We start from the raw sequence: 17297 nt of genomic DNA on the forward strand, positions 1-17297 counted from the left end.
TCTAGAAGCTTTTGGAACCTTAAATTATTTCTTGTTAAAGAAAAAAGCAGTTTCCATTGACAAGAGTTGTGAGAATCTCTTCTGGAGCTCAGATATTACAAGTCAGAAGCTACAACTCAGCTTTAGCCTGAATTTTTCTTTCAGTGAGTTATTTGAGCTGTCCCTTTTCTGTTCCTATTATTTCTTACATGCATGGTGCTGCTGCCTGAGTTTGATCTAGCAGGAGTTAGCCGCCTTTGAAATTGACATGAGTAACTGTGAGGGACATGGTTCTCTTGATGTTTCAGGGAGCAGAAAGTTGTGTTAGGCCTCTCTGACCTAGAACCTGAGTTTCATGACATAATGTAAGGCAAAGCCAATTGGCTCTTTCTCTTTCTTTCCCTCCCAACCCCTTGTATGGGTCTAGGGAGGTTTTTGCACCTATATTGGTATGTACTGCAACACCCTGTGCCCTTTCTGCCTTCAGTGAGTTGCAGGGAACCACCACAGTCAGCATCTTCAGCTGCATCAACTCCTTGGGGTGCTGCTGTTCAGATAAACAGCAAACCGTTACTCATCTGGGCATTCAGATAGTTTCTCTGGGTCTCAAAACCCGAGGAAAGGATGCTGTCCTCATGCCTTCATGCCTCTTAGATCTTGCAGAGATTTCATTTCAGTCAATTAAATAATATCTCTTTCTGTATCCTTCTTCAGCATTAACATTTCAGGTGGCAATAAAAGGTTAGAGTCCTTCTTATTGCATTAGGAACAGTACTAACCTGGGATGAATTCACTCTCTGTGTTCAGATTTGTCATCTTTATTGAAGGCTTTCTGCTGCAGTAGTTATTGCTTTCCTAGCCCAGTCTAACTTTAGGTCCTACGTCAGCAGAAAACAAGCACAAAAACAGAGCACTGGCGCAACTCCCTGCCATATGCTCTGATGAACTTGGCAAAAGTGTCACTGTGTGGCCCACCACTTTCTGAGTCAAGTTTTTATTTCTGTGGGATCCTTTTCAGTAATGCTGAGAACACAGTCCAGCTATGGAGAACTTACATGTTTGCATCTCTCATGGGTTTAAATATCCAAGTTTGTCCAAATGAAGTGCCAGAAATTCATTGTCTACCATCAGATTTTTGTTGAGCACCAGCTTCTGTCCCCTGCAGAGGATGTGTCACAGTCCTAAGATGTAGCAATGTAATTTCTTTAAACAAAAGTTGGGTCAGTCTTCTCCCAATTAACAAGAAATAGGACAAGAGGAAGTGGCCTCAAGTTGTATTGGGGAGGTTCAGGCTGGATATAAGAAAGATTTCTTCACAGAAAGGGTTCTCAAACATTGGAACAGACTGCCCAGGGAAGCAGTTGATTCATCATTCCTGGAGATATTCAAAAGATGTGTAGGTGTGGCACTTCGGGACAGGGTTTAGTGGTGGACTTGGCAGTGTTGGGTTAGTGGTTGGGCGCAATGATCTTAAAGGTCTTTTCACCCCTTAACAGTTTTATGGTTCCATAGAATTCTATGATTCCTCACACAATGCCAGGCTGCTACCATTTTCCTCATCCCATGGATATAACAGCACTGTAGCTGGAAGCACTGTGGATTAGCTTTTTGGAGTTCATGCATGTGAAGCCATTCCATAATTTCTCCTCATATTTGGAACCTGTCATGAAGAAAAAAAATGTTAATTACTGAAATAAGTAGAGTTGACTATTTAATTATTCAGGCTGTTTATGAGGTTAGTTTTTCCTGAGAGCTGACAAAGAGGGAGAAGATCAAACATACTGCACTTCATTCTCATTGTGGTTGAAGGTTTGTGATTAATCGCCCTCAGCTGCCTTGAATCATTAAGGTGCAGAGCACAGGACTATTACAAGATCATGTTTTGATAGCCTTTAACTCTACAGCTCTGCTTAGGTTTCTTCCACGGAAGTTGGAGAAATTGCTGTGAGAAGGGGAGATACCAAAATATTGCAGTGTCCTGAGGAGAAGAGAGAGAATCTGTGCTGGCTGATTAGACAGTTCAGGTAAGAGGCTTGCTTTGGGGTTTGTACTCTCATCCCATGGCACAGCAAGTTCCTAAACAGAATAATAAAAAACCTTTTCCATTACTAGTGGAGCAGATACAGTTATGGCTAGTTGCAACTTTCCAAATAAAATAAAATAAATTAAAAAAAAAAAAAAAAAAAAAAAAGACAAATTTTAAAGGAAAACCCCCCACCCCAACTCTAACTGCACAGCCCAGAGCCTCTCGCTGCTGGGGCGCCTTGTTGGAGCCACTTCCTATTCTGGTGGCCCTTGCATCCTGTTGGTTGCAGGATGGCAGCTCTCTCAGGGAGACTCACTACCTTTAACATGAAGCAGCTGTGATTTTCCCCAAGGCTACTTTACACAGCCCAGAAAAGAGCCAGATGAGGGCTCTTGTTTCTTGTTTTGCTTCTTCTTGGCTGTGTTGTCCCCCACTACCTGGGCTCACTCACTGCTCACAAACACGTACTTTTAAAGTATCCCAAGCTCCAGTATGAAAGCTGGTGATGTATAGCATATCCTAAGGAAAGATTTACCTCTGTTCAAAAACCTTCCTGACCTCGTGACTGAAGAAGAACAAAATAACGTATTAACAAAAACATGGTTCACTGCCAAAGAAAAGGAGTTCCTGTAAGGACTGAAACAATAAATCTCCTCTGTACTGAACTCCCAGAGGGAGTATGTTGTGTTTCCTCTTGTTCTTTATCGAAGTCCCTAAAATAAGCAGGAATGGGCAGTGACCAGGCACAGTCACCACATACCTTTTTCCATGGAGTAATTAAGGCCTGCCTCAGAGTGAGAGAGCACTCCCTGCCCAGCTGCATAAGGGAGAACTGACAGAACTACCATCACTACCACCAACCATGAAGCTTCTGGGGACTGCCTTCTTTTTCCTTGCTGTACTCTGTGTTTGCACTGTAGGAGGTAAGTTCTTTGGCTTTTTTGGATAGACTTGTCACATCTCTTGAGTGGTTTGTGAACAAAAGCTCAGCTGTCACTTGCTGGGTACTTTTTTTCATTTCTACTGCAGTGATTGAAAGACTGTGTGTTGGAGGAGAAGGTACTAACTGGCATTTGAGTTATATGTGTTCTGTGAAAAACTTTCCTGCCATTGTATTTTTGTGACAGCTTTCTTTCTAGGTGTCATGAAGCTCCTAAATCTGAGAGGAGTCAAAAGCAGAGGTGTATTTACAAAAGTTTTCAGTTCTGTTTTTCTTCTACATGTTAAAGCATTTTTTGCAAAGATGGCTTTAAGGGGGGAATTGAAATGACTGAAAGATTTTGCAATTTTTGCTCTTGGAAATTAGATCCATCCTGATAGATTTCCCTGGCACTATGCCAGCAGTAAGTTTGGCCAAGAGTGTCTCTCAGAAATGATCTTAGTTTTGGCCCCAAAGATATAAGGGCTTACAACATTTATCAAGTGTCAGATAATGAAGAGTGCAATCCTACGGGCCATGGTGGTTACTGGGTACAATATCTTTTAGATTTGGTTCTTAAATGCACAGATTTAATAAAACTGTTGGTGTTTAGGTAGTCACTGAACTGATGTTTTCATTATTCTTCAGCTTGAAAAATCATGATTTTAGAATGAAATTAACTAGTAAAACCTGAAAGAGTGGAAGAAACTGCAACAAGGGCCAGAGTCTATCATCACCTTTGTCAAGAGATACATTTGAAGTAAAAGCTGCCTTTTATCTGTACTTTCATTTCCCGTCTCTCTGGGCTAAAACTTCCACAAATGCCTATAAATTGCCTGAAAAGGATCTATTGACCAGAACTTAAAAATTTGATAATACTAGATTAACTGATCTAAACGAAGTCAATCAACTTTTGCTCAGGTTATGTGTTGAAATCTAGTCTTTTGTGGTGTATCTTATGCTATTGCTTGGGCTCATTGCTGTTAGGAAAGCAGATCAATAAAGGAGATTGAAAATAAGCCTGTGCCACAGAAGGAACTGCTTTTAAAATCGTGTTAAGTAAGTACAAGTCCCAAAACCCTGTGTTGAAGTGCTATTTATTCTCTGTCTGCTACTCCTAGTAAAAATAGTCTTCCTGTCATTGTCAAAGCTTTAATTTCACAATTTCTGAAAAGCAAAGTGGAGTTGCATCAAAAAGAGCATATTTAACACAACAGTCCATAAAGCTTACCGGAAAGCAACATGCAAAGGTGGGAGGAATCCTGCTAATTTTGTACAGTCTTTTCTTAAAAAAGGATTTTCCCTCCTCTGCGTGATATGAACATAGCAGAACCGATGACAGTGAATAAGCAGATTTTATATAGGATACGTTTGTTCTGAACAATTTTGGTTCTGTATAAACAGAAAAAAAAGCATTTTTAAACACTTAATTGCAAGGTAGATGTAGTAGTGAAATTCTTTTTGCAAATTCACATTAGAAAATGAAGAACATTTATGGGGAAATTTGGAGTATGTTTTGTCTACCTTGTCAAAGTAAAGTTACATGCTCTGGTCAAGCTTGCTTCAAGCAGCCCCATGCATCAACCTGTTAAGACAGAAGTGGTTTTATTGTCTGTTGTGCAAAGCTGGACCAAAGTATTTGGATTTTCACTTTTTGGGATCCCTAAAAGCACTGGTCATCTGGGCAGTAACAGCAGAATCATGTAATCTGCAGCTGGGAAGTGATGGTGAGGAGACTCACACCAGTGTCCCTTGTGCTCCTTCTCCCTTTTTTGAGCATTGGTGATAGCAACAAGACTTTTCTGCAGCTGTTTTTAGTATTTTAAAATTATGATCAGTAATCTTTAGAGAAGGTCAAATCACACCCTGGTGTTTTAATACTCCCTCCCCCAGGTTTTGGAGTAGTTTGCCTTCAAAGCTCACAAAGACAAATGTGTGGGCTTCCAACTTTTTCCTGTACCACACACAAGGTGTTTGTCCGTGTATCTTTTGTATATCATGTAGAAGAGGACTATGACATTTCCACTGTGGTTAGTAAAGAACATACCTGATCTCCTGTGGGGCTTCCAAGTTTCATGCTTTGTCTTCAGCTGTATGCTCATAGTGCTTTTCTATGCAATTTTCTAACTTGTCTTGGGATCTTTCTTCCTCAAAAGCCCCTCATGTTTTGGTGGAGTCTACCCTATGCCAGCACATCACTGGAGGCTCAGTTGATAGCCCCCTGACAACTTGTTCCTTCTACCTAGACTTTTCTCAACCCTCTGGGAGTTAAATTACGTGCTTAAAACAGGAATTCCTTCATGCTCATCTCAAGGTGTTCAGTTCTCCTGGCATATTGCCCTTTATTCTTATCTGTTCCAAAATGTAGCTTGAATAAAAATGCTTTCTAGGTTGGTTCATAGCATTTTCAGCTTTAAGCAGGCTGCACTGAAATGTGTCAAAAAATACAGTGTCAAATTATAGTAATCAAATATGAATGCTCTTGAGTCTGCCTTAGGATGTAATTACTTTTAAAAATGTGTAAAGGTGAACTTTTTTTCTTCTAAAGATGAGAGGAGAAGCCTTGGCTTGTGCTTATAATGTAAGTGCTTAGATGTTGCATCTTCTTTTGCCTTGATCTTGGAATACAGCATGGCTGTGGCTGCACGGCACAGCAAACATTCTCCCCAAAGTGCTGGTAGCACAGCACTGCATCCTTCTCACACAGCTCCCAGGCTGGCTTCTTGCAGAAATGATGGCAGAGGAGAGTGGGCTGTGCTCCTCCTGGCATGGGGCTGGATGTGTCCAGGTTGTGCACCTGAGCAGAGGAGCTGGAATGAATCACTTTGCGTCGGACAGGTCCAGGGGTGGGGTATTAACGCCCAGCTGCTGACCCCTGCTGACAGCCAGAAGTAGCTCTATCCGAGTGCTCTGTCAAAGTTGATGGCACAAAGAAACAAGGGTGGTTTTCTTTTTTGAAAGGTAGGAGCAAATCTTGGCATTGAGAGTTTGGTCCAAATGCCTCTGAAGTAATTTGGAGCTATTCCATTTCACTGTGGATCAGCCCTAAAATACGAGTTTCCCAGCCCCCTTCCTCATTAAGGGGATGCTGTGTAGCATCCTAAGCCTACAGCACAGCTGATTAATCCCGACTCCCAGGCTGATGGCTTGAGAAAAGTTCCACTAAGACAGGGCTCCTGTAGTGATTACACACATTTGCAGCTGTCTGAATGCTGCTCTTGTTGATGTAAATTAGAGGAGATAGATAGCCCTTTCCTTTTCCATCTTCTGTGCTCTCCACTCACAAGCCTACATGTATTTTAAAAATTAAGTTTTAAAATTAAATACTAACTAAACTGTTTTGAGCAGTAAAAGCTTGTTAGAATGGTCTCACCTCACTCTGGGTTATAATTCATGTTTGTTCTCTGGACAACCAGCAAGGCCCAGACTGTCAAAGCTGGATCATTGTCTCATTTCTAGAAATTCGAGAAATGTGAATAGGCTTTAGATATTACTTTCTTACACCGTTAACTTGTTTGAGCCAAAACTTTGGATATCTTGAGTATTTCCCTGTTGTGGAAAAAAAATAGTTGCATTTGGTGCTTTGAATGTTTCTAGGAGTTTGCCAAGACTAGCTTTGTCAAAAATCAAATTATAGTGCTGGACCTTATGATAGCCTTTAATGGAATATTGAATTTTTATTCCCGTGCAGATTTTTTTGTTCATCTTTTTCCCCTGCTGCCACATTCCTTTAGTTCATTAGATCCTTTGCATATTGGGACAGTTTTTGCCTAATGGACTTTAAAGGTGTATTTATTACTGGACAGAAGAAAACTGCATGTTGCATCCCCAAAGCTGAAAGCAAGTTTACTGCATTTACTGAGGATAGAAGCAGATGGCCTGATACCTGCTTGGTTATGATTTACAGCCAAAATAAATGGAAACTGAATATGAAGGGCACGTTGCCTACAGCACTCAGCTCCAAACCTGGGAACACATAAAGCTGTATAACATGCCCAAAAATTGGTTGTCTCTTCTGAAAATTTACCAGAATGTTTTCTCTTTTCTTTAGCTGACTGTTTTTTTCTGTATTCAAACCTAGAGTTCTTATTATTCTTTACTGGTTTATAAATTAGGAAAAAAGATCTGCTGAGATCTGGTTTGGTTTGGTTTTGTGGGGTTTTTTTCCTAAATAGGAAAGTACCTAGAATTTGGACTCAGATTATTTATTCATCTGAGTCCTGTGGGGAAAAACCTGCTAAAGCACTTGAACTTTTATTATTTTTTCTACTGTATTTTGTACTGCAAAAGTAAAAATTGAAAATAATCTTTAAGAAACTCTTAACCTTGGGATGGGAGTGGTTTTAACTGGTACTATTTGATAGCCAGACTAAGTTCAACATGTAAAATTAGTAAAATCTCATTGAAAGCCGTACTTTTTATTTATGGCTCTTATGAAAGGGGGAGAGGATGGTGTTGTTTGTAATTTTTGCTGCAGAAGCTCAGGGAAGATTCCTTAATGGGTTTGTTTTGCAGCTCTGTAAACAGAGAGACAAAGTTGGATTTGTCTGTGTAGCAGGTGTTATTTCCAAATACAAGACAAGAATTAAAGACCTGGCTCCTTTAGGAAAACATCTACTTTTGGTTTCAACTAGCACTCTAAAAATGGGTTTCTCTATTAAAATTGATTTCCCTTTAAAACAGAAGGGTCAGAGCCCTGATTTGCACCATGTCCTGCCCTGCAAGTCACTGTCATTGTTCCAACAGCTAACATATCAGGTAGCAATACCTTGGCACTCCTCTTGTGCAAGTGGATCCTTGGATGCCCTAACAGTGGCATGTAGTAACAGCCAGAGCTACCTGCAATAGGAAAAGAGGTTTGACACAATTTAATGTGATGTTATCTCCCCACTGTGCCTTCTGGCCCTACCTCCCTGTGTGAGAAGACTGAGCTGATGATCACTTGCTGACATGATGACTTGGAATAAAATTCAGCGAGTGTCATCTGCTGGGGTGTTGTAGGAAGGGGTAGGAAGCTCTCTGCTGCCACCCACACATGTACTAGAGGCTGGTCAGGAAGGGTCCAAATTAATTTCAAAATACTTTTTTTCTCAGCAGTCAGAGTAGCCAACAACCCCTTTCAAGCCAGACTAACTAGTTGATGTTCCAAAGGTTATGTTTCAAACTCGGAGCAGGGCAAGGATTTTCTGACTGCTTTTATGTGGAAAGTGGATGCTTGCCTTTGGTACAAGTACAAATTCTATCCTGTTTATCAGTAGTTCAGTAGAGTAGTTTTACAACAATTTTGAATCCCTTTTTGTTTTTTTTTCAATGGCAGTAAGGTGCTTCTGGGTGTTAGCTGCATGTTGTAGATAGCAATGCCTCTCAGGTTTCTGAGACCACAGAGCAAGTGGCACATAATTTTGCATCACATTTATCTGCTGTAACCATTCTGCCTTATCACTCTGACAAAATTATGTGTTTTGCTGGGATAGGAGCACTACACCAACCTTGCTGTCTGAAGGTTTCTACAAGATAAATAATCATTCTAAAAAGCACATTCAATTACTCCTAATGGTATGATTTCTCAGTGTGGTACTTGATTTGAGGAGTGTCAGTGTAACTTTAGGGTTAAATCAATCAATGAGATGTTTATGCTTCCTGCAGATTTCTTCTTTCATAATCTTTAGCAGGTGATAAATGTTGGTTTTGGGCTTGAGAAATTCGGGTATTGAAACAACAGCTGATAAGAATGGCAAAAGCTTTGGATTTTTGTTGCTCTGAGGAAGACAATGCCAGGAGATTTACTAACCTTCCTGGCCAATTTGCATTATTTTCCTCTGTAAAATACTTATTTGTTGAGATGTCTTTCCATTGCATATTAATTACTTGAATTGATCAGAACCCCATATATTCCTTAATTTTTTACCGCTTTTCCTACTTTTTCTCATGCTTAACATTGTGTAGAAGGTTTTATTTGAAATCCAGTGTTGATAACCCTCTAAACATTATTATATGGGTGTTATCTATCCCATCATGAGGATAACCTGAAATCATCTTTCCTAGAGAGATGGAAATAAAATTCCTCCTCATCTCAGCCTGGGTTATATATCATAACAATATAGATGTAAATATAGGAGTTTGCAAACTCATTCAAAGATTACAGAAGCAGAAATATTACCAAATATTTCTTGACAAAATGCAAAAATGGGTGATGATTACTCTGCAAAGAAATGTGAAATTTAAATGTTTTACACCCAAAATCCTGGTCTCATGTCCAGTAGAGAGGGCAGCTTTTGACATGATACATGGCCAATGCTTCCATGGTCATTCAAAGTCCACAAAATCCACAAATGTGCAGGAATTCTAGACACTCTGGAACTCCTGCCAAGTTGTCAAACTTTATCTGCCCCTACCTCCTACAGATGTTCATAAAGTCAGAAATGTGTGGTGTATTGAAGGAAATGTTTGGCACCAGTGTGCAATTCCATTGTTGTTACTCATTCTTGCACAGGACTGTTAAAATCTGTTTCTGAAAACTACTGAATTCTCTGAATTATGGAGCTTTCTGGACATCCTATGGAGTCCAGATGGAGTCTGGGTGTCCTCTGTTTTGACTCACACCACATAACGCTTGGGAGCTGTAGCTACACCAAAGGCTGACTGTCCAGAAAAACTCTTCCAGCAGAGCAATTTTAGGTTCTCTTTAGGAAGGCTTTTTTCTTATAAGAGTAGTTTATAAATATATTTGCTGTAATTCAGAAGATAGCAAATGTATTTAAGAAACTGTTGGGCTTGCAACAACTCAGTAGTTTCCCACATGGGAAAAACAAAAGGACTTACTCAAGATCTATGCCAAATAACCCGGTCCCTGAGATGTGCAAGGGAAGGACATGGTACACATACTAGAGGTAAAAAACCCTCCCAGTGCATGGTGGTTTTTTGGTTCTCTGCACATTTTATCCTGTCTAGTTCAAACGGCTCTGGAGGATTCCACTATTTTTGCAAGCCATTCCCTGTGCTAATGGAGTCATGTGGCCGGCATGTCTTAATGCTCTTGAATTTAGGTGAACTAGTGCACAATTTATCTTACTGGCTTAGAGATGCTTTCTTGTAATGCACTGTCTGCTTCTTCCCTAATTGCTTTCACCTTGCATTTCCAAGAGCTGGCAGAAACTACTGTTTCCATATGTGAAGTGAAAAGTGGGGATTGATCATTCATGGGAGGAAAGTTTGAAGAAGAGCAGAAAGGTTTGTGGAGGAATGGAACAGCTTATTCACGACTGTAATTGTAATAGTTGCAATTGTCATGGGGAATACAATTGCTCTAATTGCCAATAAAAGTACAAGGGATGTCTACAGCTGTTCACCAGCATAATGGGATGAGCTCCCAGCCCCCCATGTCTTCCCAGTGCACTGACTGGAGCTGGGATTTTGACAGGCCTGAGCATCCTGAATGTGGGCCACTCTGTTCCACTAGGAAGCTGTTTCTCAGAGTGGGAGCCAGCGTGGCTAATGCAGGAGTTCCCACTGCTCTTTGACAGGCTACGTCCTCAGTGCTGACACTCTGTTTCAAGTGCTCTTTGTAGTAATAGCTTTGGTTTTTAAATAAGAATGCTTCGTTACATAGGGCTTGTAAGAAGTGTTTCAGTTTTGTATCTGATCTTAGCAGTTGTATCAGATTGGTAGAAATTCAGAATCACATGAGTATTCCATCAGCTTGGCAAGATAGAGATGAAGAGGTCTTCATCAGCTGTATGTGCCAGTTAGAGAAATGAGATATTTTCCAAGTCTACCCTTCACCCTTGCATGTAAAATAACTCCAGTGAGACTGTACTGCACTCAGGGCTTGCATAGCCCATTTCAGGCCTTCCCTTTGGGAAATTCTGTAGCATTTAACCTTTGTTCTAGGCAGGGTGGAAAAGATGAAGAGAGTCTCAATGGACCATTGAGCATGGAGTTACATTAATTATAGAAGAAATTTACAGTGTTTCCACAGACTTTTCTGACAGGAACTGCTTTTTGATGTTCCAGAGGCTTTCAGAGCTTTGTCAGGAACAGAGTGGCATGGGCGGGTGTGGCTACAATGAGTGTCTAGGCTGATCCCGGATGTTCTAAAAATAAATACATCATAGCAGACACTGCAGTGACCCTTTCCTGAATTATACAATTAGTCATGCTGCTGGGGATGCACTTGGGTCACAAACATAGCACAGAGCTATATGACTTTCCTAACTTCTGCAGCAGATTGAAAAGGAGAGCTACTGACTGACCCGGGCTCAGCTTCCGCCCTGGCTGTTTTCTATCTGCCCTACCCAAACGTGCTCTTTCATGGGAAACAAAAATAGGCTTGTGAAGAGCATGTTAAGGAAAAAGCGTTGTAAGCATCACAGTTTTCTCTCTGCCTTCTGGGTGGGGGTGACTTGCACTAACACTCTTATTCCTTCCTGTTGCAAGGAAAGGGGCTCTCCTTCATTTCTTTTTCTTCTTCTGCTCAATAATGCACAATATGTATAAAGCTTTCTATATAAAACTGCCCCCACGAAGGACATTTTTCTAATTTATTTAGCTTGAATAACACAAGGATGGGGGGGGGGGGGGGTCTGGCAGTTCATTTTCTGTTCTATAATATGGTCCTTAGAAACTCCAACCTTTTATCTTACACATGGACAAACAAATATATAACAATCAAAGGGTGGCAATCACCAGGTTTAAATAGCTTTAAAGGGTTTAATAAAACCTATTAAATAATTTTAACAGGTTTAAATAAAGAGAAGTACAGAGCTTGCAGCCTTCATTCAAGGCAGGCTGGAGTGCTGATGGGCATGCTGAGCGCATTTATTGTTCTATGGAGTGCAAACAATGTACTCATCCCTCTGTAGTACGCAGTAATAGAGAGATCCACCAAGCTTCACGTGAGCAGAAGGCACGCTGAGAAAGCTTGTGATTAAAAGCCTTTGATAGGGAGTTTGCATTTCTTCTAAGGCAATAAAAATGACCCTTAAAACTGGCTATTTAAGTGTCCAGATTTCTACATCCACACATGCAGAGAGGCAAATCATGCTGTGCTTGTGTTGTTTCAAATGCTCAGGAACACGGGGGCACTCATCCAACATTTCTCATTAACGTTTCGAGGAGGGGAGCCCTCGACAACCTACAGCCATGTTGGCTGGGGCTGTTCCTTGGCAGCTGCCTTGTCAGTATTTCTCTGTGCAGCAGGTCCCTAAGCAGGAGCAGTTTGCTGGGTGCTGTGAGCAGGTTTTGTGGGAGCCTTTTGCCTGGGGATTGGTAACTCCCAGCAGCTCTCTGCTAGTATTGGGTCATGTTAGCCCCACGCCTGGGTGAGCAGGAGGAGCTCTGGGGCAGTGCTGGCACCAAAGTTGCATTTCCTGCCTTCTCTCTGTTCCCTGCTGGAAAAATTGTGGCAGCTACCTCCCTTTCCTTCCTCCCCTCAGCTCTTGCTGCCAGCTGCCTACAGTCCGCCCAGTTTATGTTTCCTCTGCAGAAACCAAATCCCACATTGCCCCAGTTGCTGCTACCAGTTCCCATGCCATGCAGGAGCCCTGTCCCTGTCTCTTTCTCCAGCTTCAGGGCTTTACATTTATGTTCTCCCTTCTCCAATGTCCATCTCTTCCACTTGTTTTCAGATGGTTTTGCCTTTTGCAGGAAAAGCGTTATGTGTCGCTGGCTCAGAAGCTTCTTCTGCCTGCCTTTGTGTCTTCCCCTGTGCTCATGCCTGTAAGTTTTTCCCACTCTTTTGCAGCAGGCTGTCTCTGTCGTGTGACACCAGGCTGCAAACCAGGACCAGCAGCTACAGAGAAGAAGTAGAAAGTTGACCTTAAATGTAAGATCTCCACATGTAGGATTTGTATAGTATGTTTTTGGTTTGTTGCTGAAGAGAGACGTGACTGAAAGGAAGGTAACAGCTTGGCAGACCGGAGGTGGTTTCCCACCTCCTAGGCAGCAGGAATCACAGACTTCCAGCTAGTTGGCATCAGGCAGCAAAGGATGTGGCCTTTCTCCCTACCTTATGGTTTTAGTATTTCCTGTAGTATCAAAATACACCTTGCAGGGGTTCACCTTCAACATGGCCAGTGTAACTTTGTTCAGGGGCTGCATTGTCCTTCCAGCTGCCAATGTGAGAATTTCACAGCGGAGAAAATCCTGAGGTGGGAAATGGCTTATGTTGCAGGAGGCTGCATTAAGAGGTTTTGCAGCAGTGCAAAACCATTGTGAGACCAGTCTGGAAGAACACTTTGCAGTTCTGACTTTTGATGATAGCAAAGTGGCAGTGACCCAGCATGAGGCTGTTGCTGGGGACACAGCTTTCCTTTCAACAGGGGCTGTCGCAGCCTGAGTGGTTGTGTGCAGGTCCTGTTTCAGGCACATCTGAATGTGTGTGTGAGGCATGCCACACTCTGAGTATTGCTTTGCATACTAAAGAAATATGAAAACATGAAGGTTGTGGGGTTTTTTGAGTTTAATTCAAATTCATGAAGTTTGCAAATGGCTTTGTTTAATTTAATACCTTTCACTACACACTGATCTGCTGTGTCAGCTGTTGTCAGCTTTGGCCATTCACAGGATTACATCAGAACCATGGTTTCCATTTGAAATCTAGTTTATATGATTATACAAGGAAATCTTAAGTGCAAGTCCTTACTGATTAAATGCACTAGAAACAGTATTACTTCTATAAAATTAATTCTTTCTGAAAAAAAATCTGAGGGAGGGTATTCCTTTTCTTCTAAAAGAATATTTCTGGAGTGTTTCATTAATAGATTTTATATTTTTGATCTTTGAATAGAAGAAAGGAGTTGATGTTTTCAAACAACACTGTTAAAATTGCACTTAAACCTCTTCTAACAGTACATCTGTATTTTGTTCTTTGGACAATCTATGAACCTTAACACAAAATGCACTACAAAAGAAAAAAAAATAAATTTATCTCAAGGTTTAGGGTAAATGGTCCTACACTGGAAAGAAAGACAAATGAGTAGTGAAAACAGAAACGGGAGAAGTGCAAGGACTGTACTGGGTATGGGGAAAGATCAGATAAGAGAATGTAGAGATGAAGCAGCATTAAATGAAAGAGAAAACACAACAGACAACAGAGCTCCAAGGTAAGAGTAAATTAGTTGTGTATGTTGTCAGGCAGCAGCTATTTCTTGGGAACTCTGAGTTCCCAGATCAGTACCCAGATCCCAGATCATATTTTCTTACAAGGGCAGCTATCACTTTCTCAAAAAAGGACAATTTCTATTTTTTTTTTTAATGAACTATGCAGTCTTTACATGGGTACTGCAGGAACAGTGAGTATAGGAGGCTCTTTCATGGTCATGAGGGCTGGAAGAGTTATCATGGGCTAGAAAGAGATCAATATTTATTCCTGATGGTGTGGAAAAACAGAAGTCAAAAAACCAACTTTGGCTTTTCCATGACTTGTGTGTAGTTGCAAAGGCCCAGGGTCACACAAAAAACCATAATATAACATCCTGAAAGTGACTAGGTTTAGATTAGATATTAGGAAGAAATTTTTTACTAGAATTAGAGTAGAATTAGTTAGGGTGGTGAGGTACTGGAACAGGCTGCCCAGGGAAGCTGTGGATGCTTTTTCCTTGGAAGTGTTCAAGACGAGACTGGATGAGCTCTGAGCAAACTGCTCTAGTGGAAGATGTCCCTGCCAACAGCAGGGAGGTTGGTCCTAGATGATCTTTTAGATCCTTTCCAAGCCAAACCATTCTGTGATTCTGTGATAATACATAATAGACAAACATAATATACACACCTATAGCTTCTGCTTTATAACCTTGAAGCTAGGAATTATCATGTGCAGGTTTCCTCAGGACACCTCTGTGGTAATTGTTCCCAGGTACAGCCTATAGAGCACTGGTCAGGTTTTGAGTGGGAATACATTACACCCTCATCAGCAAAATGGTTAAGACACCAGCTTTTGGCTGTTATGCCAACAGTTTGACACAGGCATTGAAATACCTGCAGAGTTTATAGTCCAAATTTCCCTTGTCCATTACCTCTCGTTAAAACTTCAGTGGACATAAGTTTATTTCTTTGTCTTGGCTGCAGCTCCTCACCTACTGACTGCTGTTCTTGTGCCTTCTATTAATCGTTCCCTCTCTAGGCTGAACAAATGCAATTTTTGCAATTCTTCACAAAATTTTCATCCTTTTCTCTAGACTCCTGATTATTTTTATGGTTCTCTGCTAACTCCCCACCTCCAGGAATCCACATCCTTCTTAACGCGCTTCTAAAGCTGGACCAAGTGTTTGTCTGAATGAAAGGAATTTAGCCATATGGTTTTGTCTAGCTAGTGCAATGTCAAGTGAAAGAAATGTCAAACTGGCCATTCCACTTGTTATCTGTAACAGTAGTGACTTCTTCATAAAAATAACTTCTTTTCAAAGAAAGACAGCACTTAAATTCAGTAATTTGTGTAATGAATATAATCAATATATATGTTGAACAATATATTAATCTTTAAAAATGCTTTTGCTTTGGCATTTGCTTTTGTATTATCTGTTTGATGTGGTGTTTTGAACTTTGTGGTTTGTGACCTGTGGTATCCTGTAGGGTATAAACAGAAGTACTAATGTAATAACACGCAATCGTTCCTTTTTTTTTCTGTCCTGATTATTGCAATAACCGGCACCTAATTAAGGTGCCGGTTATTGCAATAATTAACACATGATCAGAACCTTTGTATCTTTTCAGTGTAAAGGTAAAAAAAATATGAGAGAGAGAAAAAAGGTTATGAGAACTTCAAGCTCAGGTCTTACAGACTGAAGCCTACATCAAAAGTTGCAGTCTGAGGACAATTGTGGCCATAGGTCAGTCTTGTCTAAATTCAAGGAGTCCTTCGGAATTTATAAGAAGAAAGTAAGTTCAGTGTTTCAGTTCATCCATTTAGAAATCTGGAGACCAATGCTTTCATTTTAGAAGAAATATACTGTTTAAATCCAACCTAGAAAAGACAACAAATGGAAATTCTGAAAAAAAGAACCAAACAAGCCACAACAATTAATCTCTTTTCAGTTTGGTTTTGTGGCCATATGTCACATGTTCTTGGATCTCTTATTAATTCCTTCATATTTTTCCCTGTCTCCCTGTCTTACTGACTCTAGACCTTTCTGCCCTTTTCTTCTTCCTCTCTTGTTATGTTTCTTCCAGTCTGGATTTCTTCTTGCCTTATTATCTGCTTTAAGACATGTTTGTTGGTCTGGGTTTTTTTTCGTTTTGGATCTTACCACCACCAGCATCCCCCCTTTACTCAGCACAGTGTTGAGTCTGAGAGCCTTTTAGCTCCACCTGTGTTCTCCAGACACAAGGGTGCTGCATCACAGGTCGTCTATGTTTCTTTAGCCGGGTCTATTGCCAGAAAACACAGCAAACGGCAGTGGTTTCTGTGTGGGAACAATCGCTGAGTAGATTTTGGCTTCTCCTACATCAGAGTACATTCATGTGCTCTCATGTCAAAGGGATCACTGCATTCCAATTTGGTGAAAAAACAGGCAATTGTAACTTTACTTAGTTGTCCATCGTCTGAGGCTGCAGCCAACTTGCCATGAGCAGAAAAAGAGAGATTCCTGTCCCTCTCTGTCTGTCAGCAGTCTCTAATGGTGAAAAATCTTTTCTTTATCATTTTTTGATCTCTTGCTTTTATCTCCCATAGGATTCTTCTTAGTTACAATTTAACATTGCAAATAAGAGCATAATAAGGTGCTAGTTCTATCATATCTTTTAATCAAACAGTTCCCCCCCACAATCCTGTCAAGTTTTAAACATTTTTGCATGGTGTTTTCAACTTATTTTTAAAGTATACTTAATTATTCACCATTTTAAGAAAACACTTAATTCATAACACTCTATTGTACTCTGTTAATTGATTTTACCTTAGTGTATCTCTAAGCCGTGATAAAATCAACAAATAGTGAGTCATAATAAAACTGTGACTTATACTCACATTACTTTTTAGTTTTAAAGAAACCTTGGCCTATCAACACGGTTATTAAATGGAACACCTTTAAAGGATGAATAATCTAAGTATTGCAATGAGCCTCCTACAAAGTCATGCTGAGTTAGAGGAAGAGTTTTGGAAGAGTGAGTTTGGGAACGAGCTGATTGGCCAGCTAGTACATTTAGCTGGCATTACAGACATGGTAGCTACTGAGATATGTTAAAACAAAACCATATGAAATGTAGGCACTGTTGAAAAAACATTCTGTTCTAGTGCTGTGGCCTTGTGGTGTGGGGGATTACAGGAGCTTTCTAAGCAGCACATAATGAGAATGAAGAGATGGAAAAATGCTCACCGTTTAGGGAAACAAGATTGCCTTTAGGTTTCTCTGGATAAAATTTGTTTTCCAAGTATTTCAAGTG

At 40.5% G+C, this 17297-nt stretch overlaps 1 protein-coding gene and 1 long non-coding RNA gene across 3 annotated transcripts in view; one reads left to right on the forward strand and one right to left on the reverse strand.

The window, feature by feature from the left end:
- Positions 1 to 775: 775 nt before the first annotated feature.
- On the reverse strand, positions 776 to 2147 carry LOC136291340 (uncharacterized). The gene is made up of 2 exons (XR_010721498.1): positions 1941 to 2147; positions 776 to 1639 (listed from the first exon to the last, which is right to left on the reverse strand). It is a non-coding gene; the product is annotated as an uncharacterized lncRNA (long non-coding RNA).
- Positions 1879 to 17297, forward strand: part of EMCN (endomucin) — a 53626-nt gene continuing 38207 nt past the window's right edge. Inside the window, exon 1 of one of the 2 annotated variants that reach the window (XM_066186312.1) lies at positions 1879 to 2003. Coding sequence is in view for 1 of the 2 variants with exons in the window: in XM_066186311.1 (XP_066042408.1) it covers positions 2868 to 2928 (61 nt within the window). In the remaining variant the exon portion in view is untranslated. Of the gene's footprint in view, positions 2004 to 2405; positions 2929 to 17297 lie in introns of those variants that run through there. The other variant, XM_066186311.1, reaches the window with a different exon arrangement.

The sequence above is a fragment of the Chamaea fasciata genome, unplaced genomic scaffold (genome assembly GCF_029207755.1).
Source record: "Chamaea fasciata isolate MVZ Bird 193981 ecotype frontalis unplaced genomic scaffold, bChaFas1.0.hap1 SCAF_6, whole genome shotgun sequence".
Taxonomy (NCBI): domain Eukaryota; kingdom Metazoa; phylum Chordata; class Aves; order Passeriformes; family Sylviidae; genus Chamaea; species Chamaea fasciata.